The 10,316-nt window shown below is 62.3% G+C and overlaps 1 protein-coding gene and 1 non-coding gene across 5 annotated transcripts; both read right to left on the minus strand.

Annotated features, from left to right (window-relative positions):
• Positions 1 to 2,149: 2,149 nt before the first annotated feature.
• On the minus strand, positions 2,150 to 9,592 carry LOC143174008 (uncharacterized). Of its 4 annotated transcripts, none has more exons than XM_076364121.1 (3): positions 8,884 to 9,592; positions 3,294 to 3,299; positions 2,150 to 3,250 (listed from the first exon to the last, which is right to left on the minus strand). In XM_076364121.1, exons 1-3 carry the CDS (start codon positions 9,555 to 9,557, stop codon positions 2,215 to 2,217), a joined length of 1,716 nt encoding a protein of 571 aa, XP_076220236.1. In that variant the 5' UTR covers positions 9,558 to 9,592; the 3' UTR covers positions 2,150 to 2,214. The 4 variants fall into 4 exon arrangements, with proteins under 4 accessions (XP_076220236.1, XP_076220238.1, XP_076220237.1 ...); XM_076364123.1 differs by lacking the exon at positions 8,884 to 9,592 and adding exons at positions 3,717 to 3,823; positions 4,131 to 4,196 and having other exon boundaries at positions 2,150 to 3,494; XM_076364122.1 differs by lacking the exon at positions 3,294 to 3,299 and having other exon boundaries at positions 2,150 to 3,139; positions 8,851 to 9,592.
• TRNAL-AAG (transfer RNA leucine (anticodon AAG)) lies at positions 6,708 to 6,789 on the minus strand. The gene has a single exon. It is a non-coding gene; the product is annotated as a tRNA-Leu (tRNA).
• Positions 9,593 to 10,316: the final 724 nt, after the last annotated feature.

The raw sequence follows: 10,316 nt of genomic DNA on the forward strand, positions 1-10,316 counted from the left end.
AGCCCACTGTGGGGCCACCAGCCTGGTTCTGCCGGAGGAGCGCCGGGCTCCTCCTCAACCCGAGATGTTCCCTCGCCCCCGCGGGCTGCCCTCCCGGCTGCCTCCCCACCGCACGGTCCTTCAGTACCAGCAGGATCGGTGGTGCTGGAGCTGCTGGATGCCCACCAAGGTCCAGGGGAACCATCCTGCACTGTGGGTACGGAGATGTAGGGAGGGGAGCAGGGGGGGGGGGGGGGCCCTAATTTTGGCCACAGCCTTGAAAGTTCTGGACCATCAGCGTGGCCTCTGGGCTTTGCCGCAGAGCAGTTTCACGCCGCCAGAAGTCGAACCTGCTCGCACGCTCCAGCCGTAGCACCGGTACTGAGGGAGTACTGGGACCGGTTTGGCCCCAGCACGATGAGAAGAGAGGGGGGGTGAGGGGCACGTGGGCACGGAGGGTGCCCGAGATGGGGAGAGCGGAGACCCACCCCCCCCCCGGTCCCCAGCCTGCCGCGTCCTCCCAGTACAACCCAACAGCCCCAGCACGGAGCTCCCGCTGGCGTTGCTCGTGGTGGCACGGCTATCCCACCCGCGGCACAGACGACCGTCCTCCTGCGAGCAGCGACGATGACCCAGAGCGGAGGAAAGACACGGGGTTATTTTATTGAACATCCGATATAAATCGCTTCCGACGGCTTCCTTCTGGGACACCGATCCTTTCGCGCCGCGCTCCTTTCACCGCAATCTCGTGGGTTTTTTTTTCCCTTGCATCGGGTGGAGCGGCCGCTCTCTCCCCTCCCCAACAGCCACAGTGGAGACCACCTGATTTTTCTCCACCGCTGAAAACATCTACACCTTCCGGAGGGAAAATGCTCATGCCTCTAACATTCCTCTAGCAATATAAAATTTCCTTAGATTTTTTTTTTTTTATCATATGCGCAAATATCTAATACGAAAATAAAAATCTCCTTAGGCACAACCAACCTCTCTGGGTTTTTTTTTTTTTTTTTAAGTCAAGGTTTAATGCATCGAGGCTGGACGTGCGACGGCCGCTTGGACAGGAGCAGGGACCGCGTCTCGGCTAACCTTAAAAAAATATAACAGCAAGCTGTCGGGGGGGGGGGGGGGGGGAAAGAGGGGACAGGATGGTAGAAGGGCTCTCGCCAGGGAGCAAACGGTTTGGATGAAGCTGCTGGAGGAGCAAAGTGGAGACTATTAACGCCCTGCGCGATAATGTGAGGAATTGGGAGGAACTAGCCGCCTTCCCTCACTGATGAACCCACGCTGGAGCCTTTATAGAATCATAGAACCATAGAATCATTGAGGTTGGAAAAGACCTCTAAGATCATCGAGTCCAACCGTTGACCCAACACCACCATGTCCACTAAACCATGTCCCTAAGCGCCTCATCTACACGTCTTTTAAATACCTCCAGGGATGGGGACTCCACCACTTCCCTGGGCAGCCTCTTCCAATGTTTCACCACTCTTTCAGTAAAGACATTTTTCCTCACGTCCAATCTAAACCTCCCCTGGCGCAACTTGAGGCCGTTTCCCCTCATCCTATCGCTTGTTCCTTGGGAGAAGAGACCGACCCCCACCTCGCTACAACCTCCTTTCAGGTGGTTGTAGAGAGCGATGAGGTCTCCCCTCAGCCTCCTCTTCTCCAGGCTGAACAGTCCCAGTTCCCTCAGCCGCTCCTCATAAGACTTGTTCTCCAGACCCCTCACCAGCCTCGTTGCCCTTCTCTGGACACGCTCCAGCACCTCAATGTCCTTCTTGTAGTGAGGGGCCCAAAACTGAACACAGTATTCGAGGTGCGGCCTCACCAGGGCCGAGTACAGGGGCACGATCACTGCCCTACTCCTGCTGGCCACACTAGTTCTGATACAGGCCAGGATGCCATTGGCCTTCTTGGCCGCCTGGGCACACTGCCGGCTCATGTTCAGCCGGCTGTCGACCAGCACCCCCAGGTCCTTTTCCGCCGGGCAGCTTTCCAGCCACTCTTCCCCAAGCCTGTAGTTTAACTCTTTTCTTCCCCTGAGTAATCTCCGATACACACACAAAAAAAACCCGGTTAAATCTCACGCGGGAGGATGTCCCACGCTGCTCTCGTTTCTTCTCGCCTTGCGCGAGCTCGCTGCCGAGCCGCGCCGAGCTGCGCCGAGCCGTGCCGAGCCGCGCCGTTTCTCCTCTTCCAGGCACTTGGGAGGGTTTTTTTTTCTTCTCCTCTGCGTCACCTCTGCCGGTCAAGGAGGCTTGACGCCTCCTCGAGGGGCTTTGCACACTCGGAGCACGGGGACAAGCCGTCTCCCACGCCCACGCTCCCGGGAGCGTCGGCGCTGGAGTCCTCCCCCGAGCTCTTCCCGCATTTCGAGCGTTCGCCGGTTCTCCGTCCTCTGTGTCCCCGCTGATGGACGATGAGGCTGGATTTCCTGGTGAACCTCTTCCCGCACTCGGCGCAGGGGTAGGGCTTCTCCCCGGTGTGGGTCCGCTGGTGGGCGATGAGGTCCGAGCTCTGCCCGAAGCTCTTCCCGCACTCGTGGCACTTGTAGGGCTTCTCCCCCGAATGCCATTTCTGGTGTTTAACGAGGCTGGATTTATTGCAGAAGAACTTCCCGCACTCGGAGCAGCGGTAGGGCTTCTCCCCTGTGTGGAAGCGTTGGTGGGTGATAAGGTCCCCGCTCTGGCCGAAGCTCTTCCCGCACTCAGAGCACGCGTAGGGTTTCTCCCCCGTGTGCAACCGCTCGTGCCTGAAGAGCCCGTACCTCCCCCGGAAGGATTTTTCACACTGGGAGCACTGGTAGGGCTTCTCCTCGGTGTGCGTTCGCTGATGGATGGTGAGCTCCGATCTCCGGGCGAAGGTTTTCCCGCACTCGTGGCAAGCGAAGGGTTTCTCCCCCGTGTGCACGATCTGATGGGTGAAGAGGTTGGAGCGTTGGCTGAACCTCTTCCCGCACTCGGAGCACTCGAAGGGTTTCTCCCCCGTGTGAGTCCGCTGATGGACGATGATGTCCGAGCTGCGGGTGAACCTCTTCCCGCACTCCAGACACTCGTAGGGCTTCTCCCCCGTGTGCACTCTCTCGTGCCTGATGAGGGTCGACCTGTCCTTGAAGAACTTCTCGCACGTCGAGCACTGGTAGGGCTTTTCCGCCATGTGGCTTTTCTGATGGGAACTGAGGTCCGAGCTCTTCCCAAACTCCTTCCCGCACTCCTGGCATCTAAATGTCTTTCCTCCTCTGTGCAACCTCTGATGGCAAATGAGCTCCGACCTGTCCTGGAAGCGTTTCTTGCAGTGGGAACATTCGTAGAGACTTTCTTCTGCGAAAAGCTGCCGACCCCCCTTGCCACGGGTGAATTCGTCCTTCCCCGGGCGTCCCTCCATCCCCCGGTCGCTCTCACAAGCTCTCCCGTGGTTATTCTCTTTGGATTTTACCACCCTTTCACCCACGTTGGCTCCGTCGGGACAGCCCTGCTCCACGCAGCATCCTTCACCCTCCCTCCGCAGCCCGTCTCCTGCAGGGTTAGATGGAGACCAAGTTATGTTTTGGCCCCGGGGTGGAACGGTACCCGGCACATCGGCGACCGCTTCCAGGGACCAGCGAGGAGTCGCGGGATGGAGGATGACCGCGGAGGGATGATTTCCAAAGGACCACCCACCGGGACCAGCCTCGCCCCTTGGCGGGGTGAAACGCAGGCGATGCCTGCTGGCTCCCCTCCCGCACCCCAATTTCTCACCTGTCCGGATGCGCCCGGGGCCGCCCATCTCCTCTCTCCCCCCGGGACCAGGTGCCACCGTCTCTCCCCCTTCTTCCATCCAGAGGCTGATTTGGGGCTGGAAAGTCCTGTTTTGGGGGGAGTGGGGGGGGGGGGGCAGACACGCCGCCGTCAGCGCTCCCTTCCCCAGCAGCGCTACGGCCAAATCGCGGCTGGGACACCCGCTCTCCCCCCCCCCCGGGGGGGGTCGGGGGGGTATTTTCCACCACCCTCCCGCTTTCAACGCGGTCTCCCCCCACCCAAAATCCCACGGCCCCCCCTAAGCATCTCCTCGGGGCGAGCGATGCTGCGGGTCGCCGGAGCCCGGGGCTGGGGGATGCGGTCCCGTCCCGTCCCGTGTGTGTGTGTGTGTGTGTGTCCCCCCCCCGGCTCTACCTGCGCTCCCCGGGATGCTCAGCCCGGCTCAGCCCGGCTCTGCCGGCGGCAGACGCGGCCGCCCCGCGTTGCTGGCCGGGTTGCTGTGCGAAGGCACAGGAAAAAGGCAGGGGGGAGGCGGGGGGGGGGGGCGCTGGGAAAACAGTTCCGGCTGTGCTGAGGCCGTTTGGGAGATGCCTGTGCTTATTTACCAGCTCCCTTCATCCCCGGGCGCTCTCCGTCCCTTGGCCGCGGATGGGAGAGGAGATGAGGACCAGCGAGATGCACCCCTGCAAAAAAAAAAAAATAATATTTTTTATATATATATATATATATTTTGGGGGGGGTGGAAACGCGGTAAAGGCTCTTCCGCTGCCTCGCTGCGGCGTGTGCGTGCGTGCCGTGCCGTGGGGTGAAGAGAGAGGCCCGCAACAGGGCTTTGGGCTGTTGTTCACGAGTAAACCGTACGGCTTTCTCCCTAACCCTTGGTTTTCTGGAAGCGATGGGGATCCCTGTCCCAAACGTCTCGAGGCTTGGACCGAGGGGGGGGGGGGGGGGCAGCTCGCCCGATTCGCAGCCTGCAGGATGGCCTTACCTGCACCGGTCAGGCTGGAAACGAGCCGATTTCTTTACCTCCTCTCCCGGGAGCCTGCCGTCCGGCATAGGCTGGCCCAAAAACATCGTTGCGCCCCTTTCGCTCGGGCTCCGACAACTCAGCGGTGCTCCAAGGGGGTCGGACACCGGCAGCTTCCCTCCGAGCGCTGCCCGGCTCCGTTGTACCCTTCGCTGCTCGCGCGCGGCTTTAATAAACCGGCTTATTCCCCACCCCACAACCTCTGCGGTGCCCATCCCACCCAGCACCTTGCACCCTCTCCCCGGTCCCTGCAGCACCCGGCCTGGGGCTGCCCGTGGGACCCGGAGCAGAGGTTTGGCAGGGCGGGGCAGCGCAGTGGGGTGCTGAGCAGCGCAGGGCAGCGCAGTGGGGTGCTGAGCAGCGCAATGCAGCGCAGTGGGGTGCTGGGCAGAGCACACTGAGCAGGCTGACGCGGGTCCCCGCGCTGGGAACGGCTCTTGGCTCTTGCAGAATCGCAAGCTTGCCTCTCCAGGGTGGACCCGGAGCCCGCCACGGCGCGTCGAACCCCTTTCACGCCACCAGCCCCCTACCCACAGCCCCATCCCGACAGCGGGCGCCTGCAATGGGATGGATCGGGCCCCCGGGCTGCACCGCTGGGGCTCACCTGTGCGCGACACATCCCTCTGCCCCCGGGGACCGGGACTGCCGCGCATCCTCGGGACGCAGCGGTCGCTCGCCGGCAGCGCGGGTCTGGCCGACGGAGGATGAGGATGGCCGCACCACGCTGGGCTTTCGGTCGGAACGCAGCGCCAGCAGCAACCCCGGCCGTGGGCCAAGGGCACAAAGGACCATCCCGGCGCTTTGATGCTCTTGCAGAGAGAAGCTCTTGTTTTGCGTGGAGAACGAGTTACTTTTACGCCGTTAGCCTGGATCCGTAAGTTGGTGCAGGACGCAGCTGCTGCTGACTCCTGCTTTCTCAGGAGGCCGGTTTTTTTACGGCAGTTCCTTTGGTTTGCCGTTATCCAGGACGCCCCAGGCTCCCGCCCGTGCTCATCAAGGACGCTCGGGGCTCCCGGGCTGGCAGACATCTTCTATCAGTAATTTCCCAATTATAACCAGGTCGCCTGTTCCCATCATGGGGGCCCCCATGTTTCCTCCACCCCCCCCCACACCCCCCCCCCCCATCTCCAGCTGGTCCTGGCGCCGTCCTGAGCAGGTACGATGCTCTCAGCTGGGACAAAGTCAAGCTGCATCGGAGGTCGAGCGTGCCCAAGGGGTACATGCACGGGGAAATGGTCCTGGGGAGCCACCTGCACCCCAAACAGAAGCTGGCGAACCTGGTGGAGCTGGTGGTGGGGCTGGAGAAGCTGATGGTGGGGCTGGAGGGGACGCGCCAGCAGCTGGCACCCGAGCTCCTGCAGGTGGGGTGGCCTCGGGGTGCCCCTGTGCCTGGGGAGGGCTGCGATGGGTCCGAACTCCCACGGGTGCCAGCATCAAGGGCACGTCGGGGTTGTGGGATGGCGGGGACAGGCTCTGGGATGCGCCCCAGCCCCGGTGCAATGGGGGCTGGCCCTGGCACCGCTGTGGGGTGGCTCTGCCCCACGGCGCTCCCCATGCGGGTCCGGGCACCGAGTCTGCCGTGCTTCCCTCCCCCAGGACCTCAGGAGCACCACGAGCAGGTACGTCCCGTCCTGGGCACCCTCACCGGGGCGGGGTGGTACGGGTGGGCCCCCAGGGAGGTCCGAAAGGGACCCCAGGGTGGGGAGAGGCAGGGCGGTGGGCACCGCGGCCGCAGGGACAGGCCGGGTTGGGGAAAGCAGGAGCCGCTGCATGGGGTGAAAAAAAAAATCACCCGTGGCGGTGCAAAGAGCCCCGCCGGGTCCAGCTTCGCCCCTGGATCCAGGGTGCCCACGCCCGCCTGGCACTGGGGGAGCCCAAAAGCGGGCCGAGCGCCCCTCCAGCTGCGACCTGCCCCCCCCACCCCCGCCCCCGCTCCCGCTCCCTGCGGAGCCCAAAAGGGAACCTGGCAGCGGTGGGATTCGAACCCACGCCCCCGAAGAGACTGGAGCCTTAATCCAGCGCCTTAGACCGCTCGGCCACGCTACCGCGGCGGGGGCGGCCGGGGCTCGGTACGTGTAAACGGTGAGGAAAGAATTCGGGAATTCTGCAAAAAGGGGGTTTGGGGGCGGGGGGGGGGGACACGGCCCCGTCCCGCCGCCCCGGGGGCCCCGCTCGGCTCCTCGCCCCTTTGGGAGCCGAAGGACAGGGCTCCGGGTAGGCGACACGACCGGGGGGGGGGGGAGCTGGGGGCCAGTTCCCAGGTGCCCAGAACCTCCCGGGTTTGGTCTCTTCCCTCAATTTTCCGCCCAGCTTCGCTCCCCCAACTTAGGCAAAAACCCTGGCAGCCCTTTTTTTTAAAAAAAAAAAGCAATAACACCCCCCCCACACCCCCCCAGAATTTCCAAGGATGTTGATAGAGACTTATCCCGAACACCCATGGTTTGGGGTTTTTTCCCCAAATACAGGTGAATTAAAATCGCATTTGACACCCCCCAGGAAAAAACCCGAAGAGTTTCAGAGGGGAAACAAAGATCGTTGTTTTCTGCAGCGTCGTCGTCCTCTTTGGGGCCTTGCAACTGCTCTGACCCCAAAGCCCCCCCAAGGAGGTTGACCTGAGCCGAGTCCTCCCCCGGGTTTGGAGGTGGGGACGGGCAGCCGGCTGCCCTCATTCCTGCTCCCCTCGCCCATCCCCGCAGCCGCGGCGCCCACCGCCCTGCCTCTCCCCACCCTGGGGTCCCTTTCGGACCTCCCTGGGAGCCCACCCGTCCCAACCCCACAGCCCCCCCCGGGGCGGGGGGTGCCCAGGACGGGACGTACCTGCTCGTGGTGCTCCTGAGGTCCTGGGGGAGGGAAGCACGGCAGACTCGGTGCCCGGTCCCGCATGGGGAGCGCCGTGGGGCAGAGCCACCCCACAGCGGTGCCAGGGCCAGCGGGGGCTGGGGCACATCCCAGAACCTGTCCCCGCCATCCATCCCACAGTTCCAACATGCCCTTGATGCTGGGAGGAGCCGCAGGAATTCAGACTCATCGCAGCCCTCCCCGGGTGCGGGAACACCCCCAAGGCCACCCCACCCGCAGGCACGTCCCCTCCAGCTCCGCCATCGGGGGGGGGGGGGCTCCGGCTCTCCAGCCCCAGCTCCACCGGGTTCTCCAGCTTCTGGCTGGGGGGCAGGTGGCTCCCCAGGACCACGGTCCCCAGGCACGTCCCCGCGTACCCTGTGCACAGGCTCAACCTCGGATGCAGCTCGGCTTTCTGCCGGCTGAGAGCATCGTACCTGCTCAGGACAGCGCCAGGACCAGCCGGAGACGGGGGGGGGACAGAGGAGCCATGGGGGTCCCCCATCTCTCCCCCCGGCTTTCCCAATCAAATCACCATCCCCCCCGACTCCCGGAAACCCAGTTCCACTTTATTGCACCTCATTTTGAAGCGGGTACCACAAAGAAGCTGTCACAGCCGAGCCAAATTCACCGTGGTGTATTTTGAAGGCGGCAGCATAAAAATCAGACGGGAGACAGCGAGCAGGAGGGGGAAATCGGGGAAGGAAACGCGTGTTTGGAAAACGCTGTATCCGATAAAAGCAGATGATCCGAAGGGGCCGAACCTCGGGGGGGACGGAGCCCCCTCGGCTTCAGGATGGGCCTTCTCTTAAAATACTTAAATGTTTTTGAAGGTGGGAAGCTAAAAAGGGGCTTTTTTAGCCTCTAAAGGAGGACCTCGATGTTCTCCTCCAGCGGGTTCCCAACGCACGAGCCAAGCTGGGCGGTCCCCAAACCCCACAGCCCCCCGTCCCATGGGGGCATCAGCATCCCGGCAGCCACCCCAGGGGTTGGGGACTGAGCAGCCACGGTTGTCCCCCGGCACCGCGCCGCGACCCACCGCTGGTCCTGAGCACGTCCTCTGCCGTTAAGCGTGTTCGGAGGAAGGGTGAAACATCCCGCTGAAACGCCTTGCTGGGCTGGATGGGGCATGGGAGGGGGGATCCATCCATCCATCCATCCATCCATCCATCCATCCATCGCTGAGGTGGGCACCCAAAGGCGCCTTGAAGGGGTTGGGCCAAACAAAGTCACTGACTGGGGCCCACCAGCAGCTCCTTGCGGAGATGCGTCCGCAGATGCTTCATGAGGGAAGAGCTGGACATGAAGCACTTGGTGCATTTGGTGCATTTATAAGGTTTCTCCCCGGTGTGGATCCTTCGGTGGATGATGAGGGTGGAGCTGGCCCGAAAGCTCTTCTCGCAGTAAGAGCACCGGTAGGGTTTCTCACCCGTATGGATACGCTGGTGCCTACGGAGGGTGGTGCTCTCCCGAAAAGCTTTCCCGCAGTCGGAGCAGACGTAGGGCCTGGGTCCTACGTGGCTCTTCTGGTGGAGGAGGAGGGCGGAGTGGACGGTGAAGCCGACCCCGCAGTCGGAGCACTGGTAGGGTTTCTCTACCAAGTGCTTTTTCCGGTGTCGCTTAAAAGACGAGCTTTCGAAGAAGGCTTCCCCGCAGTCGGAGCACGGATACGGGGGCTGGCCCCTGTGGGTCCTGAGATGGGCTACGAAGGCTGAGTTTTTTGGGAAGGTTTCCCCGCACTCGGGACACTTATAGGTCCCCTCCTCCATATGAGTCTTGCGATGCTTGCTGAGCGATTTGTTGGCCATGAAGCTTTTCCCGCAGTCGGGGCACTCGTAGGGTCTCTCCCCCGTGTGTATGCGACGGTGGATGATGAGGGTGGACTTGGAAGTGAGTTTTTTCCCGCAGTCCGGACAGACGAAGATCGCGCCTTCCGTGTGGCTCTTGCGGTGCTTGTTGAGGGACTTGTTGGCCATGAAGCTCTTCCCGCAGTCGGGGCACTGGTAGGGTCTCTCCCCGGTGTGTATCCTCCGGTGGATGATAAGAGCCGAGTTGGAAGTGAGGTTTTTCCCGCAGTCGGAGCACCGGTACGCCCCGTTCTCCAGGTGGAGCTTGCGATGTTTTTTGAGAGACTTGGTGGAAGCGAAGCGTTTCTCGCAGCTGGGGCATTTGTAGGGTTTCTCCTGGCAGTGGGTCTTCTGATGGTCCCTGAGGGTGGAGCCGCAGGCGAAACTTCTCCTGCAGTCGGAGCAGGTGAAGGGCTTCTCCCCCAGATGGACCCGCTGGTGCCGGTTGAGGGACGAGCCACGGCTGAAGCTTTTCCCACACTTGCCGCAGGCGTGCTTGCGCTGCCCCAGCCGTATCCTTGAGGGGCTCTTGGCGTTAGGTTTTCTCCCGTTGTGGCTGGAAGAAGCCGGTCTCCTTCCCGAGTGGTTCTTGTGGCGCTCGTAGCCCAGGGAGATGCCACCTTTGGGCTTCCTCGCCGACCCACCGCGCAGCTCTCCGTCTTCCTCCTGGGAAGTGTCCTCCTCCGTCTCGCTCGTCCACCCGTCGTCTGCCGGGAAAAGTGGGAAAAAAAAAAAAAAAAATGGGAATCCACCTCGACCTCCACCCTGAACGTGCCGGGGAGGGACCTTGAGGGGGGGTGGAGAGAAGCACCACAAAACGTGACTGATTTCATCAGAGAATCATCGAATGGTTTGGGTGGGAAGGGACCTCTAAAGGTCACCTAGTCC

This window comes from Aptenodytes patagonicus, unplaced genomic scaffold, assembly GCF_965638725.1.
Source record: "Aptenodytes patagonicus unplaced genomic scaffold, bAptPat1.pri.cur scaffold_610, whole genome shotgun sequence".
Classification (NCBI taxonomy): Eukaryota; Metazoa; Chordata; class Aves; order Sphenisciformes; family Spheniscidae; genus Aptenodytes; species Aptenodytes patagonicus.